Source organism: Panulirus ornatus, chromosome 49, assembly GCF_036320965.1.
Source record: "Panulirus ornatus isolate Po-2019 chromosome 49, ASM3632096v1, whole genome shotgun sequence".
Lineage (NCBI taxonomy): Eukaryota > Metazoa > Arthropoda > Malacostraca > Decapoda > Palinuridae > Panulirus > Panulirus ornatus.
In genome coordinates this window covers 1,298,494-1,316,050 of record NC_092272.1, presented here as the reverse complement: position 1 = coordinate 1,316,050, position 17,557 = coordinate 1,298,494, and the positions used below count along the sequence as shown (strand labels likewise).

Sequence of the window (17,557 nt, the reverse complement as noted above, 5' to 3'; positions counted from 1 at the left end):
AATCTCCTAACTGAGTATTTTTTTGCTTTGTTCGTGTATGTCATTACTTCCTATTTTTTCTTTTGTTCATGTGTCATTACTTTTACAAGGAGGGAGTTTAACACTCATGTTACCCTGTCTTCTTAACCTTAAACATGTGTATCATGTCTTTCTACTTATGGACACACACCTGCATGCACGCACACATGCAAACACACACACACCCCTCGCTTATGTAAGGTACCGACTCTATCTACCATCCCCTAGGGGAGGGTGAACAGCAGGGTGGACTGTGGACCAAATGCTACAACCAAGATTTAAACCCATACAGGTTTGATCCCAGCTCATATGTTCACGCATGATGATCAGTAAAACTGACCACTACACCACCTTATGCCAGATACGGACTCTATTTACCAGCCCCTACAGGAGGGTGAACAGCAGGGTGGGCAGTGGACCAACTGCTGCAACCAACATTCAAACCCATAGGGGTTTGATCCCAAGTCACTCGTTCATGCATGATGGTCAGTAACACTAAGTACTACACCAGAGTGATAATGCAAATGTGAACTGCTACACCAGAGTAATGGAAATGTGAACTGCTACACCAGAGTAATGCAAATGTGAATGTGTATGTGTTCATGGGTGTGAAGAGAACCTGGGCCAAAGAAGTGAAACATGACAGCCACAGAAGTGCTGGCTGATACAGAGACAGAGACAGAGAGGAGAGAGTACTTACTTTTTAGTATTTATGAGATTTTGCTAAAAGGCAGAGTTAGTCAATAGCACTCATGTGAATTACATGTTGTCAAGCGTTATGCATGGAGAGTCTATGCTTGTCGACTGAATGCTAGCAATCATTGTGAGAGTGAGGTAGAAAGAAATGACAAACTCAGTCTAAGGAAGTGAAACAAGACAGACACTGAAGTGCAGGTAGAACTTCCCCAGTCAGAGGCTGCCTATCACTTACCAACTATGAGAGAAAAAGACAGAGAAAACAAGAAAGAATGAACCAACCTAACCATCATACCAAGAAATTCTGTCATTAGCACACCATATATGCTGCTTTCTCTGCCACCAGGAACAATGTATATGTCAATCCCGGTTCATCTCAAACTTTTTTCCAGCTATATCAAAGTTTATTTCAAACATTTATGTGCTTATCCCATGGATGTTTTGTATGTTACTTGGCAGTATTTCATATAGCCTTTCCATCTTTCTTACTGGGCTCCCAAGCTTTTTTGTCTGATATCTTCCTGGCATGCCTCAATGAATCACTGCGGACTTCTAGCTCCTCCTCTGAACAAACAAACTAAGAAATTCTATCATTAGCACACCATCTATCTCCTTTGGTTAACAATATTGCTTTCTCTGCCACCAGGCACATTGCATAATGTTGATCACAGCTCATCTCGAACCTTTTTGCAGCTATATCAAAGTCTATTTCAAATGTTTCTGTGATTATCCCATGAAAATTTTGTATGTTCTCTGCAACCAGGCACATTGCATAACGTTGATCCCGGTTCATCTCGAACTTTTTTGCAGCTATAGTAAAGTTCATTTCAAATTTTTCTGTGCTTATCCGGTGAAAGTTTTGTATGTTACTTGGCAGCATTTCATATAGCCTTTCCATCTTCCTTACTGGATTCCCATGTTTTTTGTCTGATGTCTTCCTGGTGTGCCTCAATGAATCACTGCAGACTTCTAGCTCCTTCTCTGAAGCCCATTTCTTTCATGAACCGTTAACTACATCTTTTTCTTTAATACATATTCACTATTTCCCACATGAGTGAGGTAGTTTCAAGGAAAGATGACCGAGCCTTAGAGGATTTCATTTATCAAAGCATATTATTTCAAATACCCTACATTTGTTGTAATGCGTAGCTTATCATTTACTTTTCTTTTTACAGATTTCAAGTTCTTTCACCTTGGATGATTTAAATGCTCTAATTCTTGGTTCTGATGAAGTGTTTCTGGTTATTTCTAACATGCTGATTTCTCCTTGTGATAATGATGACCATACACACAGCAACATTCAGGATTTCCTCTTATTTGTAGATTGAACATTTCCCTCATCACTTTTCTATCTCCCACAGAGATGGTTCTAGTTATCACTCAGCTGATTACATGACCTGAGGAAGTGGTTTCCATATTCTAGCTTTTCATCTTAGTCATTCACACGTCTTTGACTCTTTCTTCTTCACCTACTTCCCTTCCATCTGGCATCTTGATGGGTTTAACATCATTACGACATATCTTTTAAGATAAAGCTGTTCAAAGTTCTATTCACTGAATTCCATTAGATTCTTCTCTGCCCACTTATGTATTAGGCTTAGGTGTTTCCTGCACTTTACATAAAGAGCCTGCTTAGCTGTACAACTGTCAGCAAAGTGATTGTCACATGCATTTCCTACAAGCTAAAAGAGTAGATTTTTCAGGTTGCACTAAATCTTTCGCTTCTTCTCAGTGCATTTATTCTGAGCATCCATAAATCATATCACACTCTCTCTTAAGTCTCTGTCTAAGTTGGATATCATTAACATGAACAATACAGAGGATGCTTTTGTTCTTTGAAGGACTCCTGATAAACCAACTTCCTCATCTGTCATAGTTCTATTTGTCAATACTTTAAATTTCCTGTTCGTCACAGACTATCATATCTCCCTAGCTTATTTTCTATGTTCTGTTTAGCTACTTTGTCCAACAGAATTCAGTCATTTACCTGTTACATGCCCTCAAAGAGTTAAGCAAGACTACATTCATTCTCTTCCCTTTCATCAATATTTCATATACACTTTGGGGGGATACTAGAATTCATGTTTAGCCTGAAACAAATCCACATTAATCTTCAATTATGTGGTTATTAAGAGAATCATTACATGTTTCTAGGTTGCTCTTTCTAAAACCTTAATAACGTGGAGCCAAACTTACGTGTGCATACTGTTTTAGTATTAATTTTGACGAATCTCTGTGAATCAGTGACACACGTGCCATTTTCTATCTCCCCACTGTATGCCTAGCCCTTACATAATGATGGACTGTATAGCAAAATCTCACACTTATGAGAGCTGCATTTCAGTACAAACTCTGATACTGACATGCTCAACACTAGCTGCAAGAGAACTAAAAATAATCTTTCATATTCTGAATGCATAAAATATTCTTTTCCTTCATCAATAAAATATTTCTTGAAATTTTAGAAGATACTTTTTCTCAATAAGCATCTTATAATGATATCACAAAATACTTCTCAATTGATATGAATTTTGCTGGTGGGTGTCACCCACCAGCAAAATTCATATCAATTCATATGCCACCCATTGGAGGTCAACTGATAAACATTTGCACAATTCAGCAACACTTGACAGCACATTTCCTCCTTCCTTTTACACATCATTTTCCTCCTCCATAGTCAGAGCTGCCATTTCACTGTATGTATAAAATATTAAAAGGAACTCATCATGGTACAGAATGCCAGGCCTTTACTCTTGATGAGAAAGTACGAGGTACATAGTAGAGCAGATGAAGGCCAAATAACCTTGGCTACAGCTAAGTCCCTGGGTTTTGGCACTATATGGAAAAAAAAAAGAATAAATAAAATCTGGTTCTTCTTCAGGCAGTTCAATAACTGTCTAACACTCAGAACTGGTTTTCTTTCCCCACTCCAAAAATTTGTAATTATCATATTAAAACAAAATTTTTTCTTCTAAGCTTGTACTTCAAGTTACAGATGACGACTTATCAAAGATTTAGCTATTTTCTTTTACAATCTGTTCAATTCAGGCAAATATTCTGATCGTAACTGCAAACGTTAATTAACATAGAAATATCAGGTGATTCTTGGTTGGCATCATTTGTATACACTGTACGTGTGACAGTCTTACCACCTAAGTTCATCAGCCTGATGTACCAATGTTCATTCACATCATCAATATGTTTATCATTATTTGCCTTTTTACTCTCTGATCTCTCTCCCAGTCTAACACACACTTTTTACTTCTGGGAGGCTGATAAATGGAAGCCAATATAATCTATAAACGAAATATATCTATATGGACTTATACTAAAATCGATCATCTAGTAATGAAAGTAATATAAAGAACCAAGAACACTTTCTATTGTAATAACGATATTAAATACCAATACAAAGAAAATGAAAAAAGTAATAAACTTAAGTTCAAAATTATAACAAGCTTTAGTTCTAGTTAAATGTAACTTCAGTGTTGCAAATGTACTTGAATACATTTTACACAAAGCCTAGCCGTAAATAATATAAAAAACAATAAACATTCAAATGAGCATATCCCATCAACTAATCGCACTCTAGATAGTATTCCTCAAAACAGGGAATGACACATAAAGGTGTGTCACAAACACATTAACATCTTGTTTCCCTGCACCTCTGAGATTTGCTGGTAGAACAAACAAAATATTGTTTTGTTGCATACTTCTTATACAGCTTATCTCCTGACAGAAGAGTTTTATTAGAAAAAATACAGCATCCATAAAATGCTCAAGAACTGAGCCTTAGGCATCACAAGAGAGAAACTGGAAGTACATATACTACACTATCTGGAACTCAAGATTCACTCATTTTCTCCTTATGTGTGGGTTCAGCATACACTAGCCTAAAGAACATTAATTCGAGTAGTCACATTTAGCAAAGACTCAAATACGGTGGAAAAATTTCTCTCTTGTCCTTTGCACACGCATGCTATTTCTTTATTTCCCTCCCTATCAGTTTCACTACATCATCATCAAATCAAAAATGTAGTAGTCCACTGCTTTACTCGCTAATTCTCGCATTACCAAACAGTTGCAGTGAAAAACTGCCAGCTAACCAGTCCCATGTAGTACTTGCAAGACAGAATGGTGAGCCACAATCCATTATAATACTGCATCACACATACTAGGGACTCCTTCTGAACTAGCATCTTCAGTATCAATACTGGAGGAGTCTTGCAACCTCCATACTAATTTCTCTATCACCTGAAGACAAGTCATCATAACACTCACAAATAATCTGTTACACCTTACTACAAATCTTGCAGAATATACTTGACTTCATCACTCTCCAACTGGCGGTACTACTTTCTCTTAGACATGACTGAGGTCTGAATGACCATGCATAAAATTTTATGGGCATCTTGCAACTAAATGATCCTCACACAACAACTTTAAATAGTGGCACTAGACTGGGCTCTTCTGTTTGTGCACGAGTGATGTGATGGAACAGATGGAAAATTTATGAAGTCTTCACACAAAAGACTAAAATCAGAGAAACATGCTAGTATCACAGCAACCATCAAGGGGAAGGCCAAGTCATCACAGTAGCATCTATACAAATGGGGAATCTAATCTATCGGTTCTGATACTGAGGCACCATGATGGTAACCGGAGTATTTGAAGAAAATGAAAGAGGATACCCATCTCAAAAAAGTGTTTAATGAGGATGAGAATAGGTTATATTGGAAGATAATGCCAGCCTGGATATTCATTAGCATAACAAAAAGAGCAGTCTAAGGTCCAAAGAAGCCAAAGATCATTTGGTGCTTCTGCAGGGAGGGAATGCTATGAGAGATTGTAAACTTAGGCCCTTGCTAGTATTACACTGACAAAAATCCCTAGATTATAATTCATTACATATATATATAACCCCATGACTCCCTCATGGGGCTTCTGCAGCATCATGCAGCATGGAAATGATGGGCCCTTTGAAGTGAAAAGTCCCTTGATGAGAGTGCACTCCCTTTCGTCAACTGACAATGATGCAAGTGAGGTGCCTGACTGGCATTAATCTGTATGGTGCCACTGTATAAAGGCAAGGAGGTCAAAGGGGAATGTTAGAATTATGGAGGTATACAACTGTTGAGTATAGCCGGTAAATTGTATGGTGAATAAGAAGTTATCAGACTGGGTAGGATTGATATGGCTTCATGAGTGGTAAAGGATGTGTGGATCAGAATTTTGCTTTGAAAAATGTTTATAACATTTTTCAAAGCAAAATTCTGATCCACACATCCTTTATCACTCATGAGATAGAAAAGGGTTTGTATGATTCATTTGGAGAAAACTCTTAACAAAGTAGATAGAGATGCTTTGTGGAAGGTGTTATGCATATATATTTGGGTAGGAAAGCTATTAGAAGTAGTACGGAGTTTTTCTCCAGAGAGTAAGGCATGTGTGTGAGTAGGAATAAAGGAGGGTAAGTGGTTCCAGGTGAGGGCAGGCTGGTGGTAAGGGTGAGTGATGTCACCATGTCTACTTAACCTGTTTGGGGATGAGACAATGAAGGAGGTACATGCAAAGGTCTTGGAAAGAAGGGAGCGTCAGCAGTCTGTTTTGGGAGGGAAGCCATGGTGGTGAGTTAGCTATTGCTTGCTGATTAGACAGCTCTGGTGGCATTGGGAAGTGGGAAACTACAAAGACTGGTGTCTGACTTGAAGACACTGCGTGAATGTTGAGAGTTGAGTGATAACAATCAAAAGTTTGGTTATGAAGTTTAGGAGGGGAAAGACAAAAGGTAGTTAGAGTATGAATTTGAATGGAGAGAAGCTGAGGGAGTAGGAGTGTTTCAGATACCTGAGAGTGGAAAAGGCAGAGGATGGAACCATGGAAGCTAAGGTTAGCCATAGGGTGGGTGAAGGAGCCATGGTCCATGGCCTCTGGGTGCTGCCAGGCCACTCTAACAGCTTTTGGTGCCACCAAAGGGGCTTTAGAGTAAACCTTCAATTTGGCACTTTGTCTCTGGCATCCGTCAAGCCATCCTAATGGCCTTTGGTGCTGCCAAAGGGGCTTTCAATTAAATCCATTGAGAAGTGTTTGGATAGAACAGATCACTTTCTGTAGGGGCAGATATGGGTGTTGTGCAGATGCAAAGGATGTGCCATCAATCAAAAATTACACAAGAAGGGTGGATGTGTTGGAAATAAAATGCTTGAGAACACTTGTTTGGTGTGAGGAGGGGTGATCTTGTAATCATGACAGGATAAGAAAGAGGCATGCTTGTAAGAAGAGATGAACAGGATGTGGTAAATGGTTTGGACAGGTGAGGAGAGGATGGCCAAGAAGGTATGTGTCATAAATGAAGGGGATAAAAAGAAGGAAACAGAGTTAGAGATGGAAAGATGGAGTGGAATATGTTTTGATGGGTCAGGACCTGAACTTGCAGGAAGGTGTGAAGCATGCATAAGACAGAATGAAATGGAGCAATGTGGTATACAGGGGTGACAAGCTGTCAATGTGAGGAATTAAAGCAAAAAAAGTTGTCTGGGGAACCCACAGAAAGGCCTGCAGGGTTTGGCTGTGAAAAGGGGAATATGGTTGCAATGCAATATACATAGCAGTTCGAGAGTGGATGTGAACATATGAAGCCAATCTTCCATCTGATCCTTAAGCTAATTTGCTACTTGTGAAACAGCTAACAAATACGAAAAATCAAATATATTATAATTATAATTATTGAGTCTCCTCAACCCAGATCAAGCTGGTGGGAATCGCCACTGCCCTTGCCCTTGTCCGAGCCAGAGAGGTCTAGTCTATGGATGACATCACAATTGTCACCAACAGCCAAAGTGCTCTGCAATCAGTAGGAGGAGATAACTCCAAGAATGAACTGCTCATGCGAGCCATTTATCAGAAACTCAGAAGTGTCAAGTTGCAGGGGAGGAGGGTGCATTTCACATGGACCCCTTCCGACAGTGCCATTGGTGGGAATGAGGATGCCAACAGGCTCAAGGTGCAGAAAAAGATGAGATCCTCTATGGCTTCCTTCGCCCAATCTCGCACATCAAGACTCTGATCAGGGAGAGGGAGGCCCGCAACTACTTGACGTCCTACGAAGCCAAGAGGATAATATATACCTTCGTTAGGAGGTATCTGAATCTCACAAGCGACATTCCTCCAGACTAAGCCAAGTACAGAATGCAAAAGAGATCAATGCAAAACTTGCTCTCCAGACTTTGCCTGGGGTACAGATACCTCTGGGAGGTGATTCAAAGACTGAGCAGTGATAACGGTGATGACCAACAAAGTGCCAATGAAGTGATAAGATCAAACAGTGGTAAAGTGATCAATACCAGCCGTAGATTGAGCAAAAGTGCAACTGACCACACTCTTTTTCACTATGTTTTCCAGTGCCCATATACTGAAAACACAGTGGTCAAATCCCTCTGGATTTTGAATCTCTTATCACACATTTTGCAAAGCCCGAAGTTTTCATCAGGATTAAGACTGAGTTCCCTCTGTTTCTCTCAGCACAATAGCAACCTAATAAGTGCCAGTGAAGTGTAAAACACAGAACTGATCAATTGATTGATTGTGCAAAAAGTGCAAAATGACCAATTGTGCAAAAAAGTGCAAAATGACCAAACTTATACTTTCTAGTGCATAATAGTATCTCAATGTTTTCCAGCTAGAGAATGTCTCCTCAACCAGCTGTATTAGTTGCACACCAGTGTTTCCAAGCTAGAGGATGTCTCCTCACCCAATGTAATCCATACTTGTACCTTGCAGTTTCCCAATTAGAGGATGTTTCCTCGCCCAGTGTTGTCAATCGCACACATTACGAGTTAGGTAAAATATTTGAGGGTTACTAATAGATAGGATTAGCTATTTCTGTTCTCCCTGTCAGACATGATGTAATCAGAATATTTCATAAATCTTCATCTAAACCCTAGTCATACTATCATGTACAGCATATCAGAGTACAGTCTTCCTGTATGACAGACCCAAGGTCTGAAGGACACATTGTTCATCTCTTCATTACAGACCTTACGTCTTGGGCTTCACTTTGTCTTCCTGTAAGCCTGTGTCAGTGCAAGAATTGAAACTGAACTGAATCATGTAACTCTACAACCCCTTTAACAGTCTCTACAGTTCTATGGCAGGGCTTTCCCTGTGGAAGCAGAGTAATGTGGGCTTCTGTAAGACAAAATGTTCCTCAGCAATCTGCTAATGATGCCAAAGCCAAGGCAAAGGGGATCTCTCAGTAGTGGTGTTACCACTTGCAGCAGGTGACGAAAAACATCTATACCCTTCTGCCCAATGATCCCCTTATATGCAGCTCTTTTCATGATCAGGAAGCTGGACACATCCACATGTAAGACAACATGTCAAGAAGCATAATATTGCTTGGATGTCTGTATGAGGCGAGTCCTCAACAAATGAGGAATAGAGGTTCATTGTCTTCATCTTAGAAGTTGCATGTTGCATGTCTGATGATATGAAGAATCAGTGTTTGAAATGTTGGAGAGATGGGTAGTATTCAGAATGCACTCAAGAGAGTTTGAAACTTTTATAGACCATGGGGGTGAGTTCTGCCAGTGCCCCCAGGGTGAATGAGGGGACATCCAGCCAGCTGCACATCCATTTACAATAATAATCAATTTGTGATGCTGGATGTAGTTACTTATTTGTACATTGATACATTCATAAGAGATTTTTCTATATTACTGTGTACACCAAATGGCATGTCATACATCAGCTTCACCATCAGAGTGATTTTTTTGAGAGCAAGGCATACATCTGTTAGTGTAAATGTTCTTGATAATTACGGGTCCTTTATACTCTTTTTGGTCTTATGCCATCACTACCATTACAGAAAGTTTTTTGAAGTGTCACAAAACACATGGGTTGCATGAGACAGCACAATGGATACTCGTGTCCAACTTGGGGAATGACCTCCGCTAAAGTCAAGACACATGGTATGGCCACATAATGTTTAAGAAAGGATGCTGTTCATTTCAAACCATATAATATGTCTACAGACCCAAAATTGGATTGCCAGAGAATTTCTAAAGCTTTGGACGCTTATTGCCTCTAAACCTCACCAACCCAAGTTTTTTGGTAGAGGCATACTGAAACATCAGAACACGAAAGTGTTAACTCTTACATGCCTAAGAAATGTAGTTTCAGATAGGTGTAAATGTGATGGAATGAAGTTTAAGACTGAGTTGGGAGGGTGACTGTTTAATGCCTTTTAAGTCATTTCAGTGTGTACATGTCCTGTCAACATCATGGTTGTGGGGAAGGGTGGATCTGTACTTAAAGGTTCTTGATATACTAAGAAGGATTATGCTCTTTACTTCAACCTGGGGGTTGGTGTTTGCTTAGGGAGTGACTGGTCTGAGTGGGACTGGTCTAGTGCTGTCGCAAAGAACTGAGTGCCAAACATATTAAAGCATTATCATGGAATTATTTTCATGATGCTCACATATGTTAGACACCCAGTAATTGTAGTTGTCATAAGTGATTCTGAAAGGGTAAGATGACTAAGAAGGTGAAGCTTAGTTTAAGGTGGAGCAAATGAAAGGTTTTAAGAGGATGCCACAGATGCTTTTTTCTGTCCATAATTAGTGCCGGTAGGTGTTCTCAGTGAAGGCATTTCATTTATGACCTTAGTGTTGATATATGTGGTGTGGGGGATGTGTGCATGCATAAATGCATGCATGTGGGGGCTTTAAGCTTTGAAGGCAGCATCAACAATGTCCAAGGCCAAATGAGCACTGATTACCACAATCTTTCTATTACTGCAGGGTAGCTGGATGGAACTGGTGCAGATGGGTTTGGATTTCCTAGTCTAGGTCCAGCTACCTCAACCCAAGAGGACTGCCAGAATGTGTCCTTCAAGCTCTGTCAAGTGCAGCAATAACAAAAACCATCACAACACTTAGGCTGAAAGACATACAGGTACTACCTATCATAGTGCCTCACCATTTCACACTTCAGTATACAGTTATGCAATCCGAGATATTCAACAATCATTTTGACACAAAAATGTGTTTTAATTTGATACAAAAGGCAAAAGAAAAAATAAGATAAATAAGAACTCTGAAAAAGATCCATCAGATCAACTCCATCCATGTGCAGAACCTGCAAGCTTGGGGAGGAAGCCAGATACTGTTTGCACAGTGTCTTGGTCAAAAACTTGCAATGTTGTTGTGAGTTCTCAGATGCCATGGAAATGTTCAGCCTCAACCTCTGCTAGGTTGCGTAACAATTAAATGTCAATATGGCTAAGCACTACAGCAAAAGCTTGAAAAAGGAAAACAGTGATTACAGTGCATGGAAGAAGTTACTTATGATGTCAGGCAAAACATTCTCTCAACTGTTTGAGTAAAATTGTAGATGATTATTTGTTGATATGCATAAGTAAAAACAAATTCAGAACAACATCAGACTTGTAGTGGTAGCAATAAAGACCACAATAAAAATGATTTAACCCTTAAACACCAGGAGTCATCATATGATGACTTACATAGTAGGCAGAAGGAGTCATCAAATGAGAGCTAATGTTCTAAGGATGTATTCTGAGACCCCAGTTATATTTTGACTTTTATATGGCTGCTGAATGTCATCTTGACCATCTTAGGTGCACATTTCAGAGAGTTCCAATCTGTGGGAGCAATTCTGGAGTGCAAATATATATTCAAATACATATGCAAATGTGTAAATACTGACTATAAATAGTGGTCATTTAGTGAATTTCTATCAAGAGGTATACCTTCCTGCTGTACCTCCCTCCTTCATCCTTCCTCCACCATCACTCTACTGGAGGAACTAAGCCTTAGTGACTTCACCACTGAACCACAGCCAACTGAATTATCTTAACTTACTTGTTTGTCTATATCCTTTATATTTATTTCTATTTTGCTTTGTCGCTGTCTCCCGCGTTAGCGAGGTAACTCTTTTTTTTCTCAAAGAGCTAAGTGTCATTACTTAAGGTGCACCATGAGGCTCGCCACAATTCTCCTCTACCACCATGCAAACATCCAAAGGAAGATATGCACATTAACTTTACTGATACACCAAAGCCATATAAGGTGTACTTGTTCATTGTTTGAACAAATCCTCTATTTCTAAGAGCATTTCTTTCATTTCATAGTAGGACACAGAAAATCTGGAGCTTTTTTTCATCTTAACTTTGATTTATAATATTGCATTCACCCAGTGTTTAAGGGTTAAATTGTGTGTGGAGGATGAGGGGGGGGGGACTACTAATGTAATTCAATTCTGAAAAATTAATTATTCTGCAATGGGTTTGGTCCCAAGCATTATAAATCAGTGAGATTCTACTGTACATGGATATTCTCAACATACACTAACACTGCCACAATAAGCACAAAAAGTCTATACGCATCTCACCCCTGATCTGCAGACTTCAAATAATTCACTGATTCAATCTCAATGTTCCTGGACTCAGATCTTACAACCTAAGAGTGTAGTAAATAACATACGTTGAACTTTAATCCAAAAGACTTACACTTGATACAACGTTCGGCAGGTTGCTCCCTGTGGCTGGTGCTGTCTGGTTGGATGTGGCAGCAGCAGTAGAGGTAACATCAGGAGCTGCACCAGATTGAGCTGAAGTGGAGGGGGATCCTCCACCTACACTATTAACTGGCTCTGCAGGCTGCCTAGTACCTGCAGGTTGTGGGGTGAGAGGAGACCATTGGGAGGCTGGAGGAGATGTTAACTCTATACCAGATAAAAGGTCCAAGTTCGAGATGCCGGAAGTTATGGATGACACAGAGGATCCTGTGGAAACACCTTGGGTGTTTATTCCCTGCTTATTTTGAGGCTGCAGGGGCTTTGGCTGAAGAGGTGGCTGTTGTGGTGGCTGCTGTGGTGGCTGAGGCTGGGGCTGCTGAGGATACTGATGTGAAGACTGTAGTGACTGTTGTGGGTGCTGAGGTTGCTGAGGGTGTGGCTGGGGTTGCTGAGGGTGCTGCTGTGGTTGCTGAGATTGCTGCTGGGGTTGCTGAGGGTGCTGCTGGGGTTGCTGAGGGTGCTGCTGGGGTTGCTGAGGTTGCTTAGGTGGCTGCTGCTGTTGCTGCTGTGGATGGTGTGGTTTTTGTTGCTGCAGCCGATATTGTTGTTGATCACCATACTGGGCCCACATCATTGACTGACTGTAACCCTGGTTGTACTGCACAGCTTGACTATACTGGCTAGTAGCTTGAGAACCAGTGGCTGGTTGAGTTACTTGTGATGACACCAAGCTTCCACCAGACAGGGCAGTAGATGGTGTTGTAGTTAATGCTGGAACATTGTTATATGGGTACTGCTGCACACATGACACACTTGATCCTGAACCAGACTTACTAGTATTTGTTGGTGCAGTACCAGCCTGACTGGTACTATTGGATGATATGCCTGCCTGAGGATAATTAGAGTACATGTTCCATTGCACATATGGGGATGGTCCTTGTGATGCATATGCTGCATTACTTGCTGCAGACAAAGTCCCACTAGACTGGGCACTAGTTGTTGTACAAGGCTGTGATGAGTATGATCCACTACTGTACACGCCAGACACTTGACTACCATATGATCCTGATGGATAGCTGGATCCTCCCTGTTCTGAATACATGGAAGAAGCTTGGACACTACCTGTCTGCCCTTTGTAAGATACACCACCCTGGTGTGCATATCCAAACTGGCTTGAATAGACCACACCTCCAGACTGACTAGAGAAATCTGGTCTATAATTAGAGGTGTAGAGAGAGCCTGTTTGACTGGAAGTAGAAGGAACTGTTGTACTACCCTGTGCCTGTTGGTGCTGGTAAGGGTACTGAGAATGGCTTTGCGTGCTGGCAGGGTGTGAAGGCTGAGAGCTAATCTGAGAAGTTGATGCCACTGACTGCTGAGTTACGGGAATACTAGTTGTGGATGTGGTACTGGGTTGTTGTTGTTGATAATAACCATAATAGCCCTGAGTAGTACTGCCAGTATGTCCAGAGGCAACAGGCTGAGCAGCTGCAGCAGTAGAACTACTGGTGACGCCTTCACTCACCGATGGATAGCGAGGGCCATGTGCATACGGAGGATGGTGAGTGACTCCCTGGTCATGGGTCCCAGCAGCCCCACCATGCAGTGGTGATCCTTGAGGCACACTGAGAGGACTGGTACCACTACCTGATAATGTTGGTGTTGTATGAGTCATTCCAGTCATATTATGGTAACCATAATATGGATACTGAATATTATACCCATAATGATTAGGGTATTGACTTCCAGTCTGAGATGGTGTGTAGCTGCTGTGTTGACTGGATATAGTACTAGCAGCATGGGGGGTACTTGTAGTGTTCACACCACCTACAGATGGGACAACTGATATAGGCACAGAAGAGCTTTGTGTTGAAGGATATCCAGTAACACCAGTAGTTGCTGGGTATGCTGCAGTACCCTGATGTCCATAGTACTGACCAGATGTGCCATAAGGTGCAGCAGTGACGGGAGTCTTGTAAGGTGATCCTGCACTCTGTGGGGCTGGGGAGGGTGCTGGTGAGGGTGCAGAGGGTTGAAACACTGATGCCTGACTTGAGTAGCTTGCTGTATAGCCTCCGCCACTCTGGCCACTACATGAGGTCAGTGGATCACTGTGTTCTGAGCCTAAAGGTGTAGGTCGCATACTAATAGCATAAGAAGCACTTGGATCACTGTAACCATAACCTGGTGCTCCTGGATGAATCTGCTGATTTGCAGCTGTTATCATACCTGTAGGAATCCCAGTGCTTACACCTATACCTCCACCCTTCATATGCTGCAAGTAATCTTTCAGCTTTGGTCCACCACCTGTGTTAGCACCAGCATCCAAATTTGAGGGCTGCCCAGGCAATATCACTCCGCCTGGATCTTTAGGTGTGACTGAGCTTCCACTAAACTTCTTTACATTTGCTGACAAGACTTTTTCTCGCTCCTCATCTTGAACACAACAAACTGACTTGACCCGAGACCCAAGTTTGTTCACCTGACCCTCTAGCTTACGATAAAATTCCTGTGCATCTTCTGCTTTTTTCAAAATGTTGAGATAGGCACTATATGATGCCACGAGAGATGATATTGTTTCTGTTCTTTGCGCCTGAACTTGATTAGTGAGCCTCCGCGTGGTAGCATATGCAGCATTAGCTTCTGATAGAGCTTGGAGAATGTTGGTTTGAGCAGACATATTCTGTTCAAGAAGAGAGACCTGTGGAAAACAATGCCATAAACTAAGTTAATGAAAAGATGACACAAAAAAATTTAGATACCTTAAAATATGATACTAAAGTGGTACAATTCTAATATATGACCTAAGTGTCATACTGGTCATAATACAAAATCATCTTTAATATCCCTATCTCATACTGCTTAATCCAACATTCAAAGTAGCTTTCATTTTCAAGTAATTGACATGGCATAAGCAGAAACATGTCCCTATCATGGCCATCTCAGAGGAGAAAAATTAGAGCACAAAACAAATTACATTAATTGCATTTCTTTAGGGTGTTTAGAGAGATAACTGTTAAAGGTATAAAAGCTGTAAGATGAGGAATAGATGAAAGACAGAATGAGGGGCATTTCACGGCATCTCTTTTTGAAGAAAAAAGAAAGTATCATTACAGTCAATCCTTATGTGGCTGGGTAGAGGAGAGGAAAATAAGGTGTCAGAAACAGAAGCTTCATTAGCTAGTTATACAGTGATCTAGTAAAGGCCTTGGAGTAAAGATTCCCTAAGAAAAGTTGTAAGAGATTTTTTTTTTGGGGGGGTTAATGAAGAGATAGAACTAATTGTAGAAAACTAGGCCAAGTTCATACATTTTTATTTCAATGATAGTGATCTTGACTCTACTAATACCAGCAACAGACATCAGAGTAAGAGTGATCATACCAAGAAAAGATTTGGAAGAAAGATGATATGACTCCACTCCAACCAAGATAACCTCCAATAAATTGTCAGTACAGCTGAGGGCATCCCCGCTGGAGAGAAAACCTCCTTTGATTTCATCAGAAAGAACTGCATCATCAGCATACAACAACTGTATTAATTTCCATTATCTTTGCCATGGTTCATCATTACACTGGAATTGCCCCTACTCACTGTCTTTTCACATTAAACAACCATTGTTTGCCCCTACTACACTGTCTTTTCACATTAAACAAGCATTGTTACATTACATGGCCTTGCTTATTCTTGGGAAAGTCAGTGTAATGGCTAGGCAAGGATGACTAGTGAGCTCCTCTCCTATGATGTAACAATTGGCATTTCAAAGGAGACTGGGATGGACATGTCAAGCTGGAAGTAACAGATATAGACTGTGTTCAAAAAACCTTAGGGGAAGAAATAAAAGTAAGTGTGTGTGTGTGTGTGGTCATGATGATCAGGAACTTATAGTGCTTAATTATTTGCTCCAAACCAATTAGAAGGGAAAGATACAGGGTCTCAACGTCAATAAGACTATCCTGAGATAGTCTAACCAAACTCTGTGGTATACACTACTGAAATCCCTTACAAAGAAGAATTCAGTGCATGTGAAAACAGCAAGTATAAAAATTTTACACAGAAATTGTATGTAGGAAGGGTGGAAAAATGTATAAAATATAAAAGTGAAGGTGTAGGGAGTAAAGAAATTTTGAGTCAGGTAACTTCAAAGACAGGAGACACAAAATCCAAAAGGCAAGTAATGCATCATTCTGTGCTAAACACAAAATCCTAAAAACCATCTTTGTAGTGGAAATGATGGAAGAGATTAAGTCAGAAATATAACAGAATAGAGGAGAGGCATCCTTCAGCAGTTAGCTTCTAACCATTTCAACAGCTCCTAGTGTCAAAGATCCAGCAGAACCAATTGAAAATTTGATGAAATGATTATCAAGTATTCCTATCATACTTATACTGATCGCCATTTCCCATGTTAGTGAGGTAGCACTGGGAAACAGACAAAGAAAGACACATCCAATCACATACACACACACACATATATTTATTATTTTTCATTTATTCATTTATGATACTTGATCATTTCCCACATCAGACAAGTGGCGACAGGAAACAGATGAAGAATGGCCCATCCATTCACATACACATACATATACATAAATGCCCATACATGCACATACACATACATATCAATATATTCATTTATTTATTCATTTATTAATTTTGCATTGTCGCTGTCTCCCGCGTTAGCGAGGTAGCGTAAGGAAACAGACAAAAGAATGGCCCAACCCACCCACATACGCATGTATATACATACACATCCACTCACACAAATATACATACCTATACATCTCAACGTATACATATATATATACACACACAGACATATACATATATACACATGTACATAATTCATACTGTCTGCCTTCATTCATTTCCATTGCCACCCCGCCACACATGAAATAACAACCTCCTCCCCCCAAATATGCGTGAGGTAGCACTAAGAAAAAAAAAAAAAAAAAAAAAGGCCACATTCATTCACACTCAGTCTCTAGCTGTCATGTAATAATGCACCAAAACCACAGGTCCCTTTCCACATCCAGGCACCACAGAACTTTCCATGGTTTACCCCAGACGCTTCACATGCTCTGGTAAAATCCACTGACAGCACGTCGACCCTGGTATACCACATCGTTCCAATTCACTCTATTCCTTGCATGCCTTTCACCCTCCTGTATGTTCAGGCCCCGATCACTCAAAATCTTTTTCACTCCATCTTTCCACCTCCAATTTGGTCTCCCACTTCTTCTCGTTCCCTCCACCTCTGACACATATATCCTCTTGGTCAATCTTTCCTCTCTCATTCTCTCCATGTGA

At 40.5% G+C, this 17,557-nt stretch overlaps 1 protein-coding gene across 5 annotated transcripts in view; it reads right to left on the bottom strand.

Moving 5' to 3' along the window:
* Positions 1-17,557, bottom strand: part of mop (tyrosine-protein phosphatase non-receptor type protein myopic) — a 170,436-nt gene that overhangs the window by 71,102 nt on the left and 81,777 nt on the right. For all 5 annotated transcript variants that reach the window (XM_071690779.1, XM_071690778.1, XM_071690777.1 and 2 more), the window contains one exon: positions 12,242-14,950. In XM_071690779.1, coding sequence (XP_071546880.1) covers positions 12,242-14,950 — 2,709 coding nt within the window. The remainder of the gene's footprint in view (positions 1-12,241; positions 14,951-17,557) is intronic.